Consider the following 23,195-nt stretch of genomic DNA (forward strand, 5'->3'; position numbering starts at 1 on the left):
TAAAACTTACATCGTGTCCAAATTATTGTACCTCTCAACTGTGTTTCCTCCACCTCCAAAAACAATCATTTCGTTAAATAAAATGTGTGTAAAACTTATTTGGGGAACCAATAGAGAAGTAACAAAAAGATCTCTTATGTATAAAAGTAAAAAAAATGGAGGTTTGGCTGCCCCCGACCTTAATTTATTGTTGAAAATTCCCTTTATAAAAAATGTGTCCAGCGCGTTGAACAGGAACGCTGCGTGGACGGGTGGAGACAAAACAAAATGGAACAAATTAAAAGCGAGAGCAAGAACAAAAATCCCTTATTATAAACTGTTATTTGGCGATTTTAAATCAAAGTATGAAGTTTTAAACATAAATTGGACTACATCTGCCAGTAAAGAAATCTATAAAATTTTAAATGACTTTGTAAATGGAGGATTAATCGAATATAAACATGTAAATCCTGCTGAGTGTGTTCAGATATCTGAAAATGTTCAGGAAAAACTATTGTCTGAACGCCTCCGGGACACTGCATGGCTAGTCTCGGTTAATAGACTTCCAGTAAGAGCAGTGGTGCAATGGAGTTGTTTTGTTAAAACAAAAAAGTGTCCCATGATCAACTGTACTGAGGATGAAACATTAGAACACCTGTTGATCCACTGCTATCGCACAAAGGAAGTCAGAACAAAACTGGCTGATGTAGGTTTTAAAGTTGTTAATAATTATAAATCTGTCATGTATGGTTTGTTTTCGGAGTCCTTCACGGATGACACACGGAGACTGTTCTGGCTGGTGATGTGTGTTATTAACACAACTATCTGGAAAACGAGGGCAAAAGTAGTCATCAACCAGCGCATGATCTGCAGTGACTCTGTTTATAAGAATATTATTTGTTTCCTTAGAAGAAGGAAAACCATGGACATAAAGAACAAGAGTCTATTACCCTGGGACCTGTTGAATATTTAACATGTTCCTTTCCTTTTTCCCTTTTTGTTTCGTTTTTTTTTTGCATTCTTTATTTTTCTGTTTTGATTATTTAGGTGGTGGGTATTGTAAATGTTGTGTGGTTAACCTGCTACCTTTAGTTTTTATCAGTCGTTTGAAATAAAAGTTTGTTCTTTTAACGTTAACACATGAATATTGGAAAAAAAATAAGACTATGAAGATATTTGCCAAACAACCACTTTTAAAAAACAAGAAAGGGGTTGGCGTCTGAGTCTTAAAGAAAAAAAAAAAAAAAAAAAAAAAAAAAAAAAGAAAGGGAGGTAAAGGACTCGGCAAAGGAGGCGCCAAGCGTCACCGTAAAGTCCTCCGTGATAACATCCAGGGAATCACCAAGCCCGCCATCCGCCGTCTTGCTCGCCGTGGTGGTGTGAAGCGTATCTCCGGTCTGATCTACGAGGAGACCCGCGGTGTGTTGAAGGTGTTCCTGGAGAACGTGATCCGTGATGCCGTCACTTACACCGAGCATGCCAAGAGGAAGACCGTGACCGCCATGGATGTGGTGTACGCCCTGAAGAGACAGGGACGCACTCTGTACGGCTTCGGAGGTTAAACCTGATCCTGACCCGCTCATACTCAAACCCAAAGGCTCTTTTAAGAGCCACACACTCAATCTGAAGAGTCATTTCTCAATGTCTATATCTCTGTCATAAGCGAGTAATATGCCGTGTAAACTGCTTGTATTTGTGCTTTTTAACGAACACAGCACTTACAATGTTGCAATAACAACGGAAGGAAAGAACAGTCTCGTGAAGGGCGGGAATAGTGTTACAAACATCAACCTCAATAATTAAAGGCTTTGACTCAAGTGTAAAAACCAAAGAGCACCGGATGCTAGACCTTATTTTTTATCGAAAACGACATGATACAAATGAGTCCTGTACTTCAGCCTCCTCGCAGTTAACGCACATATTCGACACAATAAATACAGTCAAGAGGCTTATTAAAAATCATGATGTTCATGATACATGAATAACATCATTGCACTCTTCATGAACCTCATGTTAACACACATGAGGCTTTACTTACGTCCATGAGGTATTAGGCCACATGTCAAACAAGTAGGACTGAAGCATGTAAAAGTAGTGCTGCATTCACTTTTGAGGAACAGCTCAAAGTAAAGAAGGTACAATGCTAAAGGCATGCATGTGAACCAACAACAAAAAGATAGAACAATACAAATAACAAGGTAGGTTTAAATATGTATTCAAGTCCTTTTTTAGGCCTACACCGTCAACTTACATTGGTTATTACACAGTAAATATAGGCTATCAATAGTAATAGTGGAATATTTGTCTCAACTTTCTCGAGGCTCGAAATGAGAAGATCATTTGGGAATTGCCAGTCTTCTGTTTACACCATTTTAATATTGAGTATGTGTCGGTCAAAACTCTGGTCTTTTTCCCTCTGAGGGGTTTCACTGCTGTCTCTTTCCTCCACTATCTTGCATGTTGACATGTTGCTGTCTTGATGGGCTGTACAGTTAACGGCTCAAGGTAACCTCGGGCATTTGTTGGCTTCATTTGTGAGTCGGCATGGCCTACTATATTTGGATGGCAACATCTGGAATAACTACTGAGAGAGGTCAGGGAAAAGGATTTCGGACCAAGCCCGCTCACTCCACACAAAGCACGGCCCTGAGAGCCCAAGCTCCAGCCAATCCCCTGTGAGCAACAGCACGCCCTCATTTGCATCAGCAGCAAATAAAGAGAGACTCCCGACCAGGCGTAGCCATCTGATCCTGAGACCACCACTCAGAAATCATGCCTGAAACCGTGAAAGCGCCCAAGAAGGGCTCCAAGAAAGCCGTGTCTAAGGCCACCAAGACCGGCAAGAAGAGGAGGAGGACCAGGAAAGAGAGCTACGCCATCTACGTCTACAAGGTCCTGAAGCAGGTCCACCCCGACACCGGTATCTCCTCCAAGGCTATGGGCATCATGAACTCCTTCGTGAGCGACATCTTTGAGCGCATCGCTGGGGAGGCATCCCGCCTGGCTCACTACAACAAGCGCTCCACCATCACCTCCAGGGAGATCCAGACCGCCGTCCGTCTGCTGCTGCCCGGTGAGCTGGCCAAGCACGCCGTGTCCGAGGGCACCAAGGCTGTGACCAAGTACACCAGCTCCAAGTAAACCCGCTGATAACCAGCAACAACATAACGGTCCTTTTCAGGACCACCCAACCCTTCCTTCAAGAGCTCAACTCCAATTCATATATTACAACATGCATGTGCATATTCCTTTCTTTCATTTGCACACTGCAATACATCTTCTACCCCTTTTCACAAACCTATCCATTCTTTCAACACGCCCCAATTCAAGGCAACTTTACTTTCACGCTTTCTTCATCTGGACAACATAAACCCACTCATTCACCTATTCACAAGGCTTCAATATATCACACTGCAACTTAGTGCTCACTGTGTAAGCTTACTGCAAGCGAGACCAACTTTCTGGATACTAATACTCTATACAAACGGCAGACATATCTAATGTTTACACAAGACACACATTAATGTTAGACAACACATCAAAACCTACTTTTGTCAGTGAACATCTGACTTACGCATTCCTCATGTATTGGACCATTTAACCCTTTACATTAGCTTATTACATGTATAGGAGACTGAATTTCATTGTATCACAAACCTCGCAGCAAGCCTGCGACTCAACACCCAGGGAGACAAAACCCACACTTACCGCGAGGGAGATTAAATCTCAAAAAGTTGCGTAAACAATATTGAGTATCTCAAAGGTAAGTAGATTTTACAAAGTACTTACCTGCAAAATACTGGACAAGTGCAGACGCATTCAATTTGCCTTCCAGGTTGCAGCTGAGGTGTGGGCGGAAGTGCTCACCTGAGACAACCCGGCACAACTGTTCCGTCGTTGTCAGTTCCATCTGAGGTGCTGCTCTGCTTTACAATAATATTGCATGAATTTTTTCCCTTTCCTCTCAAAAGAAAGAATATTTTAAAGGAATATTCCACCTCCGCGGTCAAAAGATTTAGATGTCATTGTCTCAGATTTCCGGTCTCCCCTAAAGCCAAAGAGGTGAACTTTAAAACATTCAATGACATTTATCCATGTGCTGAATTTCTAAGACGGATATTTCATTTGGACAGTAAAACAGAAACACTTGAGCACTTGAAGTTTTCCTGCAAGGTATGTGATTTATTTTGGAAGAATTTCACAAGTTGGACAGCCCGTAATAACATGGAGGTGCCTCCCCTGACATCCAACAGTGTGAAACTTGGTTTTATAATGGAGGACAGAAAATTAGAATTTAACATAAATAACTTACTTGTACTTGCCAAATATTTTCTACACAAATGTAAATACTCAAATACTGCCCCACTCTTCAGCATGTGTTTGAAGGAGCTGCAGCTTTATGTTGATTCTTTGAAACTTATGAAATCAAGGAAGGCCCTATATGTCTATGTGAGAGCTTGTCAGGTTTTGATTGATTGTTGTTGTTTTTCTGTTTGTTGCTCTGTTGTACAAAACAAACAAAAAAACAATAACATTGCACCGTGTATGTAATGAAACAAAAACTATTAAATGCCCATCTGCTCGTAATATGGGCTTTCAAGTCGTTAGAAAATACCTTTTAACCAGCTCAATCCAAAATAAACACAAAAGTGCTCACATATCTTTGGGTGTGCCACAATTACATGTGGGACAATAACTACAGGGCTTGGACCTCTTAAAGAGGCCTATAGCTTGATTTTTAGTTTGTAACACAATGAAAGGAATTTCTCTCACTTGAGATCTTGAAACGGCATGCACGTGATATCATCAATGGGATTTTTCGTTCTCAATTAAACCAAATGAACACAACCACAGTTGTCATCCTTCCTGTGTGCAATGGCTATAGAGGTTCAGAGAGACGTACTCCTATACACATACTGTGTTCATACACAAAGCTTCAATGTATTTTCTATGGATTCATTTCAACTGTTCACATTACACATTTCACAGTAAAGTGATATAAGCAGCCAATTTATTCACAACTCGTCGGCTGTTACAGCCCACTATAATCCAAATGATCTCCGCTGCACTGATATGAACTGTAAATAAATAAATGTGTCCAATCCCTGATCAGGAGAATGTCTGTCGCTCTAATCTGCTTTAATATCTTGTGTACAGTGGTTGCCACCTGGTTTAGCATCAAGGCTAACTTCTTCATGAAAAATCACAACCATACTTTTTTGTTTTCATCGAATCAGAAAAGATTGTGCTGTTAAAAGGTACAAGAATGTGACAGAACAAAGGGATGTTTAAAAAGCACTTCATCGACTTGGTGACACTTTTTTAAGGCACAATGAAAACGGCCTGCGACCAGTTGAGAAACTGTTTAACAATGTGTAACAAACACGTTTTCTACACGCTGAAATACTAAACAGAAAACCAATCAATCACCAACTCACCTTAAGAACAACTGTGACTTGACTATTTCAGAGACAAAACTGCTCTCCACACAAACTGAAAACTTAAAGTGGAATAAACACATTAAAATACGTAACATAAAACAAACCAATCAATAACTAATGATGAGGATATTTACTGTCAAGACAAACGCTCATTTCATACAGCCTTTGTTGATTTGATTAGTTTCTCAGCTTCTGGGTAAGACTAGGCTGTGCTTCAGAGACAGTAACCTGCTCTCCACACAAATGGAAACTGCTGTGATTCATTCAGCCCGCATTAACTCTCATGTCAGATTGTTAAGACGTACAGTTTCCAAACTTTAACTTTGTCCCCTTCTCATAAAATCTACCATTTAGTCGGACCTGGAGCTGAAACCGACAACAACAACATCATCTGTGAGTCTTTCTGACCGCCTGAGTCTGCGTGTGTTTACCTCCCCAGAAAAGTGTCCGATTAAAACGAAACTAATCAAAGTATAACGTCAATGCTCGTTTTGTTCGATTAACGGAAGCCTCTGCGCACACTAGCAACATTTTAAACGTTCACAGGTCTCATGAAGCCACTTTAGAAGCCGAAATGTGACGGAAAATCCCCGCGTGTTACACAAACACACCGGGTACCGTCGAGGTTTGAAGCCTGCTGTCGCGAAATAACGGAGCCCTGGCCCCCAAACACGAGCTGGGTCTGAAGAGAGGAGGGTTTTCTAACTGCTGCCACACATTTCTTCGTTTCAACAGATTGTCTGTCTGAGATATATCCCCACAATGTTGAAGATAAAACACAAAGTGTCGCCACATTTCAGGCGGGAGTAGGGCTTTCTGCAGGGGTTGACTCTTCACGGTTCTCATGTTCCATTTATGTCCCTCCTCCGCTCGTTCGCTCCGCACGTCCAGTGAGAGATCATCATGGCAGAAGAAGCTCCAGCAGTAGCCCCGGCGAAAGCCCCCAAGAAGAAATCGGCTCCCAAGCCCAAGAAGGAGGGACCCACCCTCCCGAAGCTCATCCTCAGCGCTGTGGCCGAGTCCAAAGAGCGCAAAGGTGTGTCTTTGGCGGCGGTGAAGAAGGCACTGGCGGCTAAAGGTGTGGATGTGAGCAAGGCTAACAAACGCATCAACACCGCCGTGATTAAGCTGGTGACAAAGGGCACTTTGTCCCAGACTAAAGGCACGGGGGCCGCAGGATCTTTCAAGCTCGCAAAGAAAGAGCCCAAAGCCGCCAAACCCGCAGCCAAGAAGGTCGCAAAGAAAGCTCCAGCCAAGGCAAAGAAGCCCGCCGCAAAGAAAGCGACACCCAAGAAGAAGGCTGCAGTCAAGAAAGTAGCAGTCAAGAAGTCCCCGAAGAAGGCAGCCGCAGCCAAGAAAACTCCGGTGAAGAAGGCAGCCAAAAAGCCTGCAGCCAAGAGCCCCAAGAAGGCTGCACCGAAGAAGGTGGCGAAGAAGACTCCCGTGAAGAAAGCTCCAGCTAAGAAAGCACCCGCAAAGAAGACTGCAGTCAAGAAGGCCAAGAAGTAAATCTTGAGACCACTATTCAAAGCATCAAAGGCTCTTTTAAGAGCCACCACAACTTCTAAAGAGTCTGTCCTAAGCAATCAGCTGTTCTCGGTTCTTTTATAATCTTGTAATACACACATATTGCACTGCACTGTTAAATGTACCTTTCTCAGGTCTGTAGCCAGCCTAATGCGTGTGCGGGCGCCTTAGTATCCTAACACATTTTTATCTTAAGCTACATGTAATTTATTCCTGCATACTGGATGTGTTATGCACTATACGTTCTTCTTTTTTCTTTTTTTAACAAAATGCTCCAAATTCTCAGTTGATTTATTCCCTCGTGATAAGATTGTGTTGTTGGTCTCGGTCTGTAGTACAGCATGATGTTACTTTTGTAGGTCCCATGGTTCCAACAGTTTGTGTTGAATTTCAGAGTGATTAGTTTGTTTTTATACTTAGAAAATATAATACCCAAAGTATCCTATAATGTCCGAATTTATTCTAGGGACTTAAAAATCATGGAGAGCAAAGGCTTTTAACAATGTCTCAAACAGTCCATGAGAAAAATGAAATCCACGGGACAATAAATCACTAAACAACTGTGCTTTCCTCCTCCATGCACACGCAAGAAAGTGCCGTTGTTTACATCTCAATGCTGCTACTGACACCTACTGGCCACAATGAATATTGCCCTGCGGGTGATTTAAACTGAAGCGGGTGAATATCTCCTATTTAAAGTTCCACAAATCATGTAGTAGTTTTGGCAAGCAACTTCCAGAACCAAATAAAAAAAGTTCCTCGTGTTTGTCTTTGGCAACACCCTGAACCCCAAATTACTCCGACTGCTTCAACACCAGTGTGTGAATGGAGGACTAATGATGTCAAAGCACCTTGATACGTCTGAAGACTAGAAATGTTGTTTCTGGCAGATTCAACCTTAGAAAGTTAAAAAAATATATATATATCTGAGGTAGAAAATACTCTTAATACTCTGGCATTCTGCAGCTATCGTTATTTCTCAATGAAAAGTCATTATTTCAGTAAAATTGAAATTAAGAAACCGTTCAGTAATATTCGTATTTTGTCATGTGGGATTATGGGATTTATAGTAAAATAATATACATTATTTCTGATTGTTTATTTTTTTTTAAAGTAGTTAAAAAAACAAAGCAAAACCTGTTTATGGTGGCTTGCTAAGATTGTAGAGAAGACACCATATGAACAGAAACAACAGCCCTGGTTATACTGGACGCAGGTTTGACCCCTGAAGTAAGATGTATAAACAAATGACACCTGCTGGAACACGCTGTGCCATTTGCCTTGTTGTTCTTTCTTCATCAGGGCCCTGCACTGTTAAATGTACCTTGCTCAGGTCTGTAGCCAGCTTAATGTGTCTCCGATTTTTTTTTTAATTTAAGCTACATGTAATTCATTCCTGCATACTGGATGATTTATGCACTATACTTTTTTTCCCCTACAAAATGTTCCGAATTCTCAGTTGATTTATTCCCTCGTCTCCTGATAAGTTTGTGTTGTTGGTCTCGGTCTGTAGTACAGCATGATGTTACTTTTGCAGGTCCCATGGTTCCAACAGTTTGTGTTGAATTTCAGAGTGATTAGTTTGTTTTTATACTTAGAAAATATAATACCCAAAGTATCCTATAATGTCCGAATTTATTCTAGGGACTTAAAAATCATGGAGAGCAAAGGCTTTTTACAATGTCTCAAACAGTCCATGAGAAAAATGAAATCCACGGGACAATAAATCACTAAACAACTGTGCTTTCCTCCTCCATGCACACGCAAGAAAGTGCCGTTGTTTACATATCAATGCTGCTACTGACACCTACTGGCCACAATGAATATTGCCCTGCGGTTGATTTAAACTGAAGCGGGTGAATCTCTCCTATTTAAAGTTCCACAAATCATTTGTCCCTCGGTGGAGAGGCCAATAGCTTCAAGTGTCTCGGCCACCACTTGTCCACGTATCTCAGCTTTTCTTAGGAGTAAACTTCACTGCGCCTGTTAGAAATGGATCAGGATTTTCAGAAAACATTCAATATATTGGAATGAAATGGTTATACATCGATATGAAGGAAAATTATTAGTGTTTACACGCAACAACATGCACAACATACTCCGGTTCAGTACCAAGGACAGCGAAAGTCAAAGCCAGGCAGGATGCGCTGACAGCTTCTTTCTTGGACTTGTATTGCTTTATTGCATGTTCTCGTCAATGAGTCTAACACGGCTGAGTAGCACAGACAAACACCACGGTGCATCTGCGCAGCTTTAAGACTCTCTGCGCGCCACTTTGAAAACGTTGTATACGCGTATAATTACAAGTGCTACAGCGGCAGTAGTTATGGCAATATGTGTAATCTGTGCGCGTGATATATTGGGAATTGGTTTATATTGTGTGGTTGCAGCAAGTCGTGTCCTTATTGCTGGACACGGGACTAGTTATAATATGTCATCTTGCAGTAGACAGTGGACAGTAGAGGAAGAGCTCTGAATAAATGTGGTGGCTCTTAAAAGAGCCGTTGTTGTGGTTTTGGAGCAGTAGACAGATTAAGCTCTCTCTCCGCGGATCCTTCTTGCCAGCTGGATGTCTTTGGGCATGATGGTGACCCTCTTGGCGTGGATGGCGCACAGATTGGTGTCCTCAAAGAGGCCGACCAGGTAAGCCTCGCTGGCCTCCTGCAGAGCCATGACAGCGGAGCTCTGGAAGCGCAGGTCGGTCTTGAAGTCCTGAGCGATCTCACGGACCAGACGCTGGAAGGGCAGCTTGCGGATCAGCAGCTCGGTGGATTTCTGGTACCGACGGATCTCTCTCAGAGCCACGGTACCGGGCCTGTAACGATGGGGCTTCTTCACGCCACCGGTGGCCGGGGCGCTCTTACGGGCAGCCTTGGTGGCCAGCTGCTTCCTGGGGGCTTTGCCTCCGGTGGACTTACGAGCGGTCTGCTTGGTTCTTGCCATCGTCTCTTGTCTCTCTAAACGGGAGAAAAAATGTACTTCGACACGGGCCGAGCTGCTCTTAAAGCGGAGGAGCGGGTGTGCCGCAGTGACGTTGCCTCAGACCTCCGGCCCCTGATTGGTGACGGGTTGCTTCTGGAGCTCAGCCCCGACGGGGGGAGCGAGCCCCCGCTTCGATCTCCGCTGCTCATTGGAGGAAAAGTTGTTCAAACTGTGGAGCCAAAGTCGGAGCGAGCCGCCCCCTGCTGCTCTGCTGGAAGCCTCTCTTCTGGTTGGAGGGGCAGGAAAACGCCCGCGCTCCGCGGACATATAATGGAGAGCATGTCCGCCTTGGCTACATTTCTCTCAGTCCCGACTCAAGAGATAAATAACAACCATGTCTGGAAGAGGCAAGACAGGCGGGTAGTTTGTCTTCTTCGCCCGTGTTAGTCGGCCACCATGGCCTCTCTTCGAGCAGCCCCCTTTTCTGCCAATTTCGGAAATTTGTGGGTGAGATTGAAATACATTGGAGATAGAGAACCCCCCTCTCGCGAGTATGTTGCTGAGCACCTGTTGTTTCAGACTTCTTGGATCACAGCCCAAGATATTTACTCATTCATCTCTTTGCCCAACAAACGAGATTTTGAGCTCATGTTCTGTAATGAAGCTCCTCTTCGTCGTTTCCTAGAGATAGCCTCCAACAAAACCAACCCTAAATGGAAAGACTGGGACATTGAAGCAGCAGCTGAATTCGAAACCACTTTCGTTGTTGTTAAATTCTGGACGGGTAAAATACCTGATCATGACATCGAAATCTACCTGAAACGATATTGTGAACTACTTCAGCCCCCCATCAAACCCGTTGATAAATTTGGGATTTGGTATGGTGTCAGAAAATATCGTGTCAAATTGCACAAAGACAGCAACGGCCACCCAGTCCAACTACCGAGCTCTATATCCCTCGGACCTTACAACGGCCGAGTGATTTATAGTGGTCAGGTGCCCAAATGCTTCATTTGTCAATCTTCTGACCATCAGGTTAAAGAATGTTCCACTATGAAGTGCTGGCGCTGTGGCCTCTTAGGCCACAAGGCCAGGTCATGTCAGGAGGAAAGTGAGTGCTCCCTCTGCGGACAAAAAGGTCACACCTTTTTCAACTGTCCGATGTCATACTCTAACAAGATGAAAAGCGCCAGAGCTGTTATCTCTTTAACAAATAGTGTAGATTCAGCTACTCCTCAGCTTATCCGTGCTGCTCCCCCTTCTGCCCTGGATTCTGAATCTGCCCCTCCTCAGCCCGATCAGCAGATCGTTGCTCCTCAATCTCAACCTGCGACGCTGCGGCCTCCTGATCAGCCTTTGCCCCAACTACCGACTGACGCCCAGCAGGAAGCGGAGGAGTCTCCTTCTGGTGTGCTGCAGCCTGTGGAGGAGCAACAGGCGGAGACTGTCGGAGCTCCCGCTTCGATGGTTGCCTCGGAGATCAGCAGTCTTATCTGTGATAATGAAGATGGCGGTGTTGATGGTGGAGACTACGATGATGCCTGTGACAGTGAAAGAAACCGTGATGATGAAGATGAAGGAGAAGACTGCAAGGGAGACAGAGAGGAAGGTAGTGATGAGGGTTCGTCATACGAAAGCGCCAGTGAAAGCGATGAGCTTAGCTCGTCTTTGGTTCCCGGAGGACAGCGCACCAGCTCCCCTCTAGATTCTTCTTGTGAAGCTGTGAGCATCCCATCATCCTCCAGTTCCACTCATCCTTTCCCCGCTGAGCTCGTCCCTGACGATCCTGTCAGCAAGAAGCGCCCAGCCTCTGCTGCGGATAATGGCAGAAAGAAACGACCAGACCTGAGGACAAGTATGTAGGTTTTCTCTTTGGCCCTTTTTCTCATGTGTACCCTAAACATTGCTTCTTGGAATGTGAGAGGTATACAGTCTGAAAAGTGTAGAAAGGAAAAAATGAACTACCTTTTACAAACTGATTTAGATTTTGTCTGTCTTCAAGAGCTGAGACTTAATTACTATTCAGATGTGGAAGCAGTCAGCCGCCTTTGGAATAAAGGTGTATGTGTCATATCCATCGGCGAGAATAGGGCTGATGGGGTGGGCATCTTTTTTAAAAATCATAATGTAGAAATAACGAAGCGAAGAGAAATAATACCGGGCAGACTGCTTATGATTGACTGTTTTTACCTGGGTCAAAAACTTAGAATAGTTAATGTATACACTTCACCTGATAGAGCTGGTAAAATGCAGTTATTAAAAAAACTAAAGGAGGTTATTAACGTGGGTTTTAATGTAATTTTGTGCGGTGACTTTAACATCATAACAAGTGAAAACGATAGAGTTGCTGCCACTTCCTTCAAAATTACAAGAGAAGGGAAATTACTTACTGATGTTTGTAATAATGCTCCTTTAAATGACATATGCAGGATCTTGAACCCTAATGGAATCCATTTTACTCGTTTTGATGGGAAAACTAAAACTAGAATTGATAGAGTTTACGTTTCCCCACAGATAAAACCTATCAGTTATAATACCATCCCCAATGACTTTTCAGATCACTTAATAGTCAAAGTACGCATTATATGTGATAAAAAAGACAGAAAGGGTTTCTGGAAACTCAATATACAATGTCTTAAGAATGTTGAACTAACAAATGAACTGAGTACCGAAATAAGTAAAATAATGGATTTAAGGTTTCTTGTAAAATCAGATATTGAACTGTGGGAATTAATGAAAACGAGGTTGAAGGATTTCTTTAGATTTAAATGTCGCGAAATAAACAAAATAAAAAATATTGAGTATAACGGCAATATTAAAAGATACGTAGAGCTTAAATGTATCAAACAAAGAACAGAATTCGAGGACAATGAATGTAAAGACCTGAAAAGTAAAGTAGAAGTAATACATAACGAGCTATTATTTCATATGCAGAAGGTGAGTGGTACAGATGGCAGGGGTAGTGTTGCCCATACAATTTCTGTCAGCCAGAGAAAGAGAAACAGTAATTTTATAAAATGTATAAAAGACCTTAATGGTAAGTTGTGTTTTAGTGAGGAGGAGAAACGACGGGCCGTCGCGGAGAGCTGCTCCCTGATGTATGGGAGTTTAGTATCTGACGATGACGCCATCAACTCTCTTTTAGATATCATCAAACCTCATGAGCCTTCTACCTTTTTGTCTTTGTTAGGTGATTTTAGGAAAGATGAGGTTATCACAGCAATAGAACAGTTAAACAGTAATAAGTCTCCTGGTCTAGACGGCCTGCCCTCTGAGTTTTATAAACTGCTTTGTGATGACGTTCTCAACATCTTAACTTGTGCTTTTAATACAGGTTTTAAAAATGGCGTCTTACATGATTCCTTTTATCAAGGTGTCATGTGCATGTTGTATAAAAAGGGTGAAGAACATAATTTGGAAAACTATAGGCATCTTACAATCATGAATGTAGATTATAAAATACTTGCAAAAATAATAATGAACAGGCTCAATGATGTTCTGGATATAGTTATTGAGAAAGAACAAACATGTGCAGTTAAAGGTCGTCTGATGTGGGACAACCTTTGTTGTCTCAGAGAGATTATCCACGGTCAAAACACTGAGTTCTATATTTTGGGTTTAGACCAGAAAAAAGCTTTTGATTTTCTTTCCCATGACTATCTCTGGGCCGTTATGAAAGCTTACGGTTTCCCAGCTGACTTCATTAGCATGGTTAAATTATTATATGTAAAATCTGTAGTGCAGGTCAATTTTAATGGTGTGTTAACCAAACCCTTCCAGGTCTCCCGTGGCGTGAAGCAAGGTTGCCCATTGAGCGCTGCTTTGTATGTCCTTGCCATCAGTCCATTAATTAAAAGAATAAATAATGACAGCGCTATTAAAGGTGCTCTTATCGGAGACTCTCTCAGGGTGGCTTCTATGGCTTACGCCGATGATGTCACTGTTATCATTAGAAATCAAAGAGAGATGGACGCTCTGAACTCTCTATTTCGACTTTATGAACGCGCTTCAGGTGCTGTTTTAAATCAGGATAAAACTGAAGCTGTGTGGATAGGCTCAGAGCAGAATAAAACTGATATTAATGTTCAGGTAAGAGAAGAAATAAAAGTTCTTGGTATATGGATTAGTGGTAAGGATAGTTGTTTTTTAAATTGGTCTAAAAAAGAGAGTGAGATAAAGGAAGAGGCTCTGAAGTGGGAAAATAAAGACACCAGTTATAAAGTCCGTGTGAATATAGTTAAAACTTACATCGTGTCCAAATTATTGTTCCTCTCAACTGTGTTTCCTCCACCTCCAAAAACAATCATTTTGTTAAATAAAATGTGTGTAAAACTTATTTGGGGAACCAATAGAGAAGTAACAAAAAGATCTCTTATGTATAAAAGTAAAAAAAATGGAGGTTTGGCTGCCCCCGACCTTAATTTATTGTTGAAAATTCCCTTTATAAAAAATGTGTCCAGCGCGTTGAACAGGAACGCTGCGTGGACGGGTGGAGACAAAACAAAATGGAACAAATTAAAAGCGAGAGCAAGAACAAAAATCCCTTATTATAAACTGTTATTTGGCGATTTTAAATCAAAGTATGAAGTTTTAAACATAAATTGGACTACATCTGCCAGTAAAGAAATCTATAAAATTTTAAATGACTTTGTAAATGGAGGATTAATCGAATATAAACATGTAAATCCTGCCGAGTGTGTTCAGATATCTGAAAATGTTCAGGAAAAACTATTGTCTGAACGCCTCCGGGACACTGCATGGCTAGTCTCGGTTAATAGACTTCCAGTAAGAGCAGTGGTGCAATGGAGTTGTTTTGTTAAAACAAAAAAGTGTCCCATGATCAACTGTACTGAGGATGAAACATTAGAACACCTGTTGATCCACTGCTATCGCACAAAGGAAGTCAGAGCAAAACTGGCTGATGTAGGTTTTAAAGTTGTTAATAATTATAAATCTGTCATGTATGGTTTGTTTTCGGAGTCCTTCACGGATGACACACGGAGACTGTTCTGGCTGGTGATGTGTGTTATTAACACAACTATCTGGAAAACGAGGGCAAAAGTAGTCATCAACCAGCGCATGATCTGCAGTGACTCTGTTTATAAGAATATTATTTGTTTCCTTAGAAGAAGGAAAACCATGGACATAAAGAACAAGAGTCTATTACCCTGGGACCTGTTGAATATTTAACATGTTCCTTTCCTTTTTCCCTTTTTGTTTCGTTTTTTTTTTTGCTTTTTTTACTTTTCTGTTTTGATTATTTAGGTGGTGGGTATTGTAAATGTTGTGTGGTTAACCTGCTACCTTTAGTTTTTATCAGTCGTTTGAAATAAAAGTTTGTTCTTTTAACTTTAACACATGAATATTGGAAAAAAAATAAGACTATGAAGATATTTGCCAAACAACCACTTTTAAAAAACAAGAAAGGGGTTGGCGTCTGAGTCTTAAAGAAAAAAAGAAGAAAAAAAAAAAAAAAAAAAAAAAAAAAAAGCAAGACAGGCGGAAAGGCCAGAGCAAAGGCAAAGACCCGCTCTTCCCGTGCTGGGCTCCAGTTCCCAGTCGGTCGTGTTCACAGGCTGCTGCGCAAAGGAAACTACGCCCAACGTGTTGGAGCCGGTGCCCCCGTCTACCTGGCGGCTGTGCTGGAGTACCTGACCGCTGAGATCCTGGAGCTGGCCGGTAACGCTGCCCGTGACAACAAGAAGACCCGTATCATCCCCCGTCACTTGCAGCTGGCTGTCCGCAACGACGAGGAGCTCAACAAGCTGCTCGGAGGAGTGACCATCGCTCAGGGTGGCGTGCTGCCCAACATCCAGGCTGTCCTGCTGCCCAAGAAGACCGAGAAGGCCGCCAAGAAGTAGAGACGCACGGCGTACACTCACCAACACAACGGCTCTTTTAAGAGCCACCCACACTCCACCAAGAGAGCAATTTACCTGAATGAATGAATCTGATTATTCTGATGATTTTAATATATATTTATTTTTTGTATATTCAACGATCTTTTTGTAAATCTTGAACATCACTTATTTTTACTGGACCCCGGTCACTTTTACACACTGACACTTTAAACTGTTTACAGTATTCTATGCTATACTTAATATTTTTGTGAAACCCCTTTTATTTCTTTAGCTATATTCTATTATTGTGAAACTGTGTTTATTGTTATTGCGTGGCCTGCGGAAAAGTCCTTCCATTTCACTGCACATCTGTATGAGCACGTGACAAATAAAAATCTTGAAATGAATCTTGACTCTGATGAAAATCAAATGGGCATAGTTATAGTTTGTGATAAGATACACGATGATAGGTGGGCTCAGCATAACAAAATCACAGACGTTGCTAGATAATTCATTTTAGTTGGTGTTCTGATATCAGTAGCTCTATGCGAAGCTGTTCAGCTTCACGCACGCAACGAAAAGTACAGGTTCATCTGCTGCACAACGGAGACACATCCGCCCTCATCTGCAACTGTGTGACGTGTCAATTAATCGCTCATTCACAAATGTTGCTTATCACGTAACTGGTGAGCTTTAATGAAGGCAAACTTCAAGCACAGTACACTTCCTTGGCCTCAATGGAAGCATCAAGGCCAGATACAGCGGGGACTCACGAATGCAGACTCAACAGCAAGACTCCAGAAAGGGCAGAGTTTTACACAGCCCAGGTCGGTACACAGATAACAAATAAACAAACATAACTCAAGTAACTTCAAGGATTGTGTAAGGAAGACGTGTGCTTTGACAAATGGAACGAACCGCGCGCACACACTCACAAGTGTTGGTTACTACTTTACTGATGATTTATGAAATCTCCTAATACGAATGATGCTGTTTAAGGAAGTACACTCATTCTCTAAAACTTTCCTTGATCACGATCTATGTATAGCCACAAGTTCTGCTGAATACACCCACATCCCATTATTATCACCACACGTCTCTGCCTCTTTTCGATATTCCACTTGAAAACATGGGAGATAATTCAGTGGTGAAACATCTTAACAGTCCATATCTGAACTGAACTCAACAACCTCTATTATTTCTGAGTAAAGTCAGAAGAATTGTCTATTTTAGAATAATGGTTGTAGTTGTGACCTTAAAGCATCAACTATCCTACTATAGTACCTATCCTACTCTTCTTTCTGCATCTTGTCCCATCTCCCCCATCCCATTTCAAGCCCGGCACAGTTTAGCAGATGGCTGTTCCGTCATGAGCCCGGGTCTGCTGAAGATTACTGCCTGTTAAAAGGAAGTTTTTTCATGCCACGCTATGACGGATTAAGGTGGGCTCTTGTAATATAGCCATAAGTAAGGTCTTTTACCTGCTTTTTGTAAACATAACAATGAGCATGGTCTTGTTACCTGCTCTTTTGTTAATGTTAACAGACAAACAGTAACGTCCTTTACCTGCTTTTTGTAAAGTGTCTCGAGATAACACCTGTTATGAATTGCCGCTATACAAAAAAAGATTGATTGATTGATTTATTGATTGAACGAGAAGAGGATCATTTGAAAATAGAATGATTAAAAGTAGAATAATAATCTCTGGAGAAAAAAAAGTCCATCACTCCGGCCACTTGTATTTACATGCAGTCATCATATGTTTTAAAGAGTCTGTTAAAGCTTCCTGTCCTCCTCTCCTTGATATTTTTCTTGACCTTCGCTGTCCCAGGTGCTGAACTGGAAACCTGAACATGTTGTGTCATTTTCTTGATAAAAAAAATAGAATTAAAGCAGTGATAATCTCCCTTTATATCGCTGTATAATGATTATACTCTAATATGTTGGATATTTTCTGCAACTCCTGCGGTCAGTCCAACATGAGTCAATGTTTAAATGTGACTAAATGAACAAAATGAGAGATGAAATTTGACTACAGGTCAAAACTCTGGTCTTTTTCCCTCTGAGGGGTTTCACTGCTGTCTCTTTCCTCCACTATCTTGCATGTTGACATGTTGCTGTCTTGATGGGCTGTACAGTTAACGGCTCAAGGTAACCTCGGGCATTTGTTGGCTTCATTTGTGAGTCGGCATGGCCTACTATATTTGGATGGCAACATCTGGAATAACTACTGAGAGAGGTCAGGGAAAAGGATTTCGGACCAAGCCCGCTCACTCCACACAAAGCACGGCCCCGAGAGCCCAAGCTCCAGCCAATCCCCTGTGAGCAACAGCACGCCCTCATTTGCATCAGCAGCAAATAAAGAGAGACTCCCGACCAGGCGTAGCCATCTGATCCTGAGACCACCACTCAGAAATCATGCCTGAAACCGTGAAAGCGCCCAAGAAGGGCTCCAAGAAAGCCGTGTCTAAGGCCACCAAGACCGGCAAGAAGAGGAGGAGGACCAGGAAAGAGAGCTACGCCATCTACGTCTACAAGGTCCTGAAGCAGGTCCACCCCGACACCGGTATCTCCTCCAAGGCTATGGGCATCATGAACTCCTTCGTGAGCGACATCTTTGAGCGCATCGCTGGGGAGGCATCCCGCCTGGCTCACTACAACAAGCGCTCCACCATCACCTCCAGGGAGATCCAGACCGCCGTCCGTCTGCTGCTGCCCGGTGAGCTGGCCAAGCACGCCGTGTCCGAGGGCACCAAGGCTGTGACCAAGTACACCAGCTCCAAGTAAACCCGCTGATAACCAGCAACAACATAACGGTCCTTTTCAGGACCACCCAACCCTTCCTTCAAGAGCTCAACTCCAATTCATATATTACAACATGCATGTGCATATTCCTTTCTTTCATTTGCACACTGCAATACATCTTCTACCCCTTTTCACAAACCTATCCATTCTTTCAACACGCCCCAATTCAAGGCAACTTTACTTTCACGCTTTCTTCATCTGGACAACATAAACCCACTCATTCACCTATTCACAAGGCTTCAATATATCACACTGCAACTTAGTGCTCACTGTGTAAGCTTACTGCAAGCGAGACCAACTTTCTGGATACTAATACTCTATACAAACGGCAGACATATCTAATGTTTACACAAGACACACATTAATGTTAGACAACACATCAAAACCTACTTTTGTCAGTGAACATCTGACTTACGCATTCCTCATGTATTGGAACATTTAACCCTTTACATTAGCTTATTACATGTATAGGAGACTGAATTTCATTGTATCACAAACCTCGCAGCAAGCCTGCGACTCAACACCCAGGGAGACAAAACCCACACTTACCGCGAGGGAGATTAAATCCCCCCGCGACAAATTACGTTTTTTGAATTAAATTGAAAAAGCGCGAACCAAACACCGCGATTTTAAAGCTTTTACACATCCACACAAATCTTCCAAATAAAACAGAGGACAAAAAGTTGCGTAAACAATATTGAGTATCTCAAAGGTAAGTAGATTTTACAAAGTACTTACCTGCAAAATACAGGACAAGTGCAGACGCATTCAATTGGCCTTCCAGGTTGCAGCTGAGGTGTGGGCGGAAGTGCTCACCTGAGACAACCCGGCACAACTGTTCCGTCGTTGTCAGTTCCATCTGAGGTGCTGCTCTGCTTTACAATAATATTGCATGAATTTTTTCCCTTTCCTCTCAAAAGAAAGAATATTTTAAAGGAATATTCCACCTCCGCGGCCAAAAATATTAGATGTCATTGTCTCAGATTTCCGATCTCCCCTAAAGCCAAAGAGGTGAACTTTAAAACATTCAATGACATTTATCCATGTGCTGAATTTCTAAGACGGATATTTCATTTGGACAGTAAAACAGAAACACTTGAGCACTTGAAGTTTTCCTGCAAGGTATGTGATTTATTTTGGAAGAATTTCACAAGTTGGACAGCCCGTAATAACATGGAGGTGCCTCCCCTGACATCCAACAGTGTGAAACTTGGTTTTATAATGGAGGACAGAAAATTAGAATTTAACATAAATAACTTACTTGTACTTGCCAAATATTTTCTACACAAATGTAAATACTCAAATACTGCCCCACTCTTCAGCATGTGTTTGAAGGAGCTGCAGCTTTATGTTGATTCTTTGAAACTTATGAAATCAAGGAAGGCCCTATATGTCTATGTGAGAGCTTGTCAGGTTTTGATTGATTGTTGTTGTTTTTCTGTTTGTTGCTCTGTTGTACAAAACAAACAAAAAAACAATAACATTGCACCGTGTATGTAATGAAACAAAAACTATTAAATGCCCATCTGCTCGTAATATGGGCTTTCAAGTCGTTAGAAAATACCTTTTAACCAGCTCAATCCAAAATAAACACAAAAGTGCTCACATATCTTTGGGTGTGCCACAATTACATGTGGGACAATAACTACAGGGCTTGGACCTCTTAAAGAGGCCTATAGCTTGATTTTTAGTTTGTAACACAATGAAAGGAATTTCTCTCACTTGAGATCTTGAAACGGCATGCACGTGATATCATCAATGGGATTTTTCGTTCTCAATTAAACCAAATGAACACAACCACAGTTGTCATCCTTCCTGTGTGCAATGGCTATAGAGGTTCAGAGAGACGTACTCCTATACACATACTGTGTTCATACACAAAGCTTCAATGTATTTTCTATGGATTCATTTCAACTGTTCACATTACACATTTCACAGTAAAGTGATATAAGCAGCCAATTTATTCACAACTCGTCGGCTGTTACAGCCCACTATAATCCAAATGATCTCCGCTGCACTGATATGAACTGTAAATAAATAAATGTGTCCAATCCCTGATCAGGAGAATGTCTGTCGCTCTAATCTGCTTTAATATCTTGTGTACAGTGGTTGCCACCTGGTTTAGCATCAAGGCTAACTTCTTCATGAAAAATCACAACCATACTTTTTTGTTTTCATCGAATCAGAAAAGATTGTGCTGTTAAAAGGTACAAGAATGTGACAGAACAAAGGGATGTTTAAAAAGCACTTCATCGACTTGGTGACACTTTTTTAAGGCACAATGAAAACGGCCTGCGACCAGTTGAGAAACTGTTTAACAATGTGTAACAAACACGTTTTCTACACGCTGAAATACTAAACAGAAAACCAATCAATCACCAACTCACCTTAAGAACAACTGTGACTTGACTATTTCAGAGACAAAACTGCTCTCCACACAAACTGAAAACTTAAAGTGGAATAAACACATTAAAATACGTAACATAAAACAAACCAATCAATAACTAATGATGAGGATATTTACTGTCAAGACAAACGCTCATTTCATACAGCCTTTGTTGATTTGATTAGTTTCTCAGCTTCTGGGTAAGACTAGGCTGTGCTTCAGAGACAGTAACCTGCTCTCCACACAAATGGAAACTGCTGTGATTCATTCAGCCCGCATTAACTCTCATGTCAGATTGTTAAGACGTACAGTTTCCAAACTTTAACTTTGTCCCCTTCTCATAAAATCTACCATTTAGTCGGACCTGGAGCTGAAACCGACAACAACAACATCATCTGTGAGTCTTTCTGACCGCCTGAGTCTGCGTGTGTTTACCTCCCCAGAAAAGTGTCCGATTAAAACGAAACTAATCAAAGTATAACGTCAATGCTCGTTTTGTTCGATTAACGGAAGCCTCTGCGCACACTAGCAACATTTTAAACGTTCACAGGTCTCATGAAGCCACTTTAGAAGCCGAAATGTGACGGAAAATCCCCGCGTGTTACACAAACACACCGGGTACCGTCGAGGTTTGAAGCCTGCTGTCGCGAAATAACGGAGCCCTGGCCCCCAAACACGAGCTGGGTCTGAAGAGAGGAGGGTTTTCTAACTGCTGCCACACATTTCTTCGTTTCAACAGATTGTCTGTCTGAGATATATCCCCACAATGTTGAAGATAAAACACAAAGTGTCGCCACATTTCAGGCGGGAGTAGGGCTTTCTGCAGGGGTTGACTCTTCACGGTTCTCATGTTCCATTTATGTCCCTCCTCCGCTCGTTCGCTCCGCACGTCCAGTGAGAGATCATCATGGCAGAAGAAGCTCCAGCAGTAGCCCCGGCGAAAGCCCCCAAGAAGAAATCGGCTCCCAAGCCCAAGAAGGAGGGACCCACCCTCCCGAAGCTCATCCTCAGCGCTGTGGCCGAGTCCAAAGAGCGCAAAGGTGTGTCTTTGGCGGCGGTGAAGAAGGCACTGGCGGCTAAAGGTGTGGATGTGAGCAAGGCTAACAAACGCATCAACACCGCCGTGATTAAGCTGGTGACAAAGGGCACTTTGTCCCAGACTAAAGGCACGGGGGCCGCAGGATCTTTCAAGCTCGCAAAGAAAGAGCCCAAAGCCGCCAAACCCGCAGCCAAGAAGGTCGCAAAGAAAGCTCCAGCCAAGGCAAAGAAGCCCGCCGCAAAGAAAGCGACACCCAAGAAGAAGGCTGCAGTCAAGAAAGTAGCAGTCAAGAAGTCCCCGAAGAAGGCAGCCGCAGCCAAGAAAACTCCGGTGAAGAAGGCAGCCAAAAAGCCTGCAGCCAAGAGCCCCAAGAAGGCTGCACCGAAGAAGGTGGCGAAGAAGACTCCCGTGAAGAAAGCTCCAGCTAAGAAAGCACCCGCAAAGAAGACTGCAGTCAAGAAGGCCAAGAAGTAAATCTTGAGACCACTATTCAAAGCATCAAAGGCTCTTTTAAGAGCCACCACAACTTCTAAAGAGTCTGTCCTAAGCAATCAGCTGTTCTCGGTTCTTTTATAATCTTGTAATACACACATATTGCACTGCACTGTTAAATGTACCTTTCTCAGGTCTGTAGCCAGCCTAATGCGTGTGCGGGCGCCTTAGTATCCTAACACATTTTTATCTTAAGCTACATGTAATTTATTCCTGCATACTGGATGTGTTATGCACTATACGTTCTTCTTTTTTCTTTTTTTAACAAAATGCTCCAAATTCTCAGTTGATTTATTCCCTCGTGATAAGATTGTGTTGTTGGTCTCGGTCTGTAGTACAGCATGATGTTACTTTTGTAGGTCCCATGGTTCCAACAGTTTGTGTTGAATTTCAGAGTGATTAGTTTGTTTTTATACTTAGAAAATATAATACCCAAAGTATCCTATAATGTCCGAATTTATTCTAGGGACTTAAAAATCATGGAGAGCAAAGGCTTTTAACAATGTCTCAAACAGTCCATGAGAAAAATGAAATCCACGGGACAATAAATCACTAAACAACTGTGCTTTCCTCCTCCATGCACACGCAAGAAAGTGCCGTTGTTTACATCTCAATGCTGCTACTGACACCTACTGGCCACAATGAATATTGCCCTGCGGGTGATTTAAACTGAAGCGGGTGAATATCTCCTATTTAAAGTTCCACAAATCATGTAGTAGTTTTGGCAAGCAACTTCCAGAACCAAATAAAAAAAGTTCCTCGTG

General features: G+C 42.3%; 5 protein-coding genes across 5 annotated transcripts; 4 read left to right on the forward strand and 1 right to left on the reverse strand.

Annotated features, from left to right (window-relative positions):
- Positions 1-2,681: 2,681 nt before the first annotated feature.
- Positions 2,682-3,170, forward strand: LOC306823938 (histone H2B 1/2-like). Its single transcript, XM_079343875.1, has one exon. It carries the CDS (start codon positions 2,752-2,754, stop codon positions 3,118-3,120), a length of 369 nt encoding a protein of 122 aa, XP_079200001.1. The 5' UTR covers positions 2,682-2,751; the 3' UTR covers positions 3,121-3,170.
- Positions 3,171-6,305: 3,135 nt separating this feature from the next.
- On the forward strand, positions 6,306-6,929 carry LOC306823935 (histone H1-like; the record flags this gene model as incomplete). The annotated part of the gene is made up of 1 exon (XM_079343872.1): positions 6,306-6,929. Exon 1 carries the CDS (start codon positions 6,324-6,326, stop codon positions 6,927-6,929), a length of 606 nt encoding a protein of 201 aa, XP_079199998.1. The 5' UTR covers positions 6,306-6,323.
- Positions 6,930-9,454: 2,525 nt separating this feature from the next.
- LOC306823937 (histone H3.2) lies at positions 9,455-9,935 on the reverse strand. The gene has a single exon (XM_079343874.1). The coding sequence runs from the start codon at positions 9,888-9,890 to the stop codon at positions 9,480-9,482; it is 411 nt and encodes a 136-aa protein (XP_079200000.1). The 5' UTR covers positions 9,891-9,935; the 3' UTR covers positions 9,455-9,479.
- An 8,143-nt stretch (positions 9,936-18,078) lies between these two features.
- Positions 18,079-18,546, forward strand: LOC306823939 (histone H2B 1/2-like). The gene has a single exon (XM_079343876.1). The coding sequence runs from the start codon at positions 18,128-18,130 to the stop codon at positions 18,494-18,496; it is 369 nt and encodes a 122-aa protein (XP_079200002.1). The 5' UTR covers positions 18,079-18,127; the 3' UTR covers positions 18,497-18,546.
- A 3,243-nt stretch (positions 18,547-21,789) lies between these two features.
- LOC306823936 (histone H1-like) lies at positions 21,790-22,413 on the forward strand (the record flags this gene model as incomplete). The annotated part of the gene is made up of 1 exon (XM_079343873.1): positions 21,790-22,413. The coding sequence occupies exon 1, from the start codon at positions 21,808-21,810 to the stop codon at positions 22,411-22,413; it is 606 nt and encodes a 201-aa protein (XP_079199999.1). The 5' UTR covers positions 21,790-21,807.
- Positions 22,414-23,195: the final 782 nt, after the last annotated feature.

This window comes from Symphodus melops (genome assembly GCF_947650265.1).
Source record: "Symphodus melops genome assembly, chromosome: 5".
Taxonomy (NCBI): domain Eukaryota; kingdom Metazoa; phylum Chordata; class Actinopteri; order Labriformes; family Labridae; genus Symphodus; species Symphodus melops.

What these genes read in the sequence shown, in the direction of transcription:
- LOC306823938 (XM_079343875.1), top strand. Translation starts at nt 2,752, where the DNA reads ATGCCTGAAACCGTGAAAGCGCCCAAGAAGGGCTCCAAGAAAGCCGTG.
- LOC306823937 (XM_079343874.1), bottom strand. Translation starts at nt 9,890, where the DNA reads ATGGCAAGAACCAAGCAGACCGCTCGTAAGTCCACCGGAGGCAAAGCC.
- LOC306823939 (XM_079343876.1), top strand. Translation starts at nt 18,128, where the DNA reads ATGCCTGAAACCGTGAAAGCGCCCAAGAAGGGCTCCAAGAAAGCCGTG.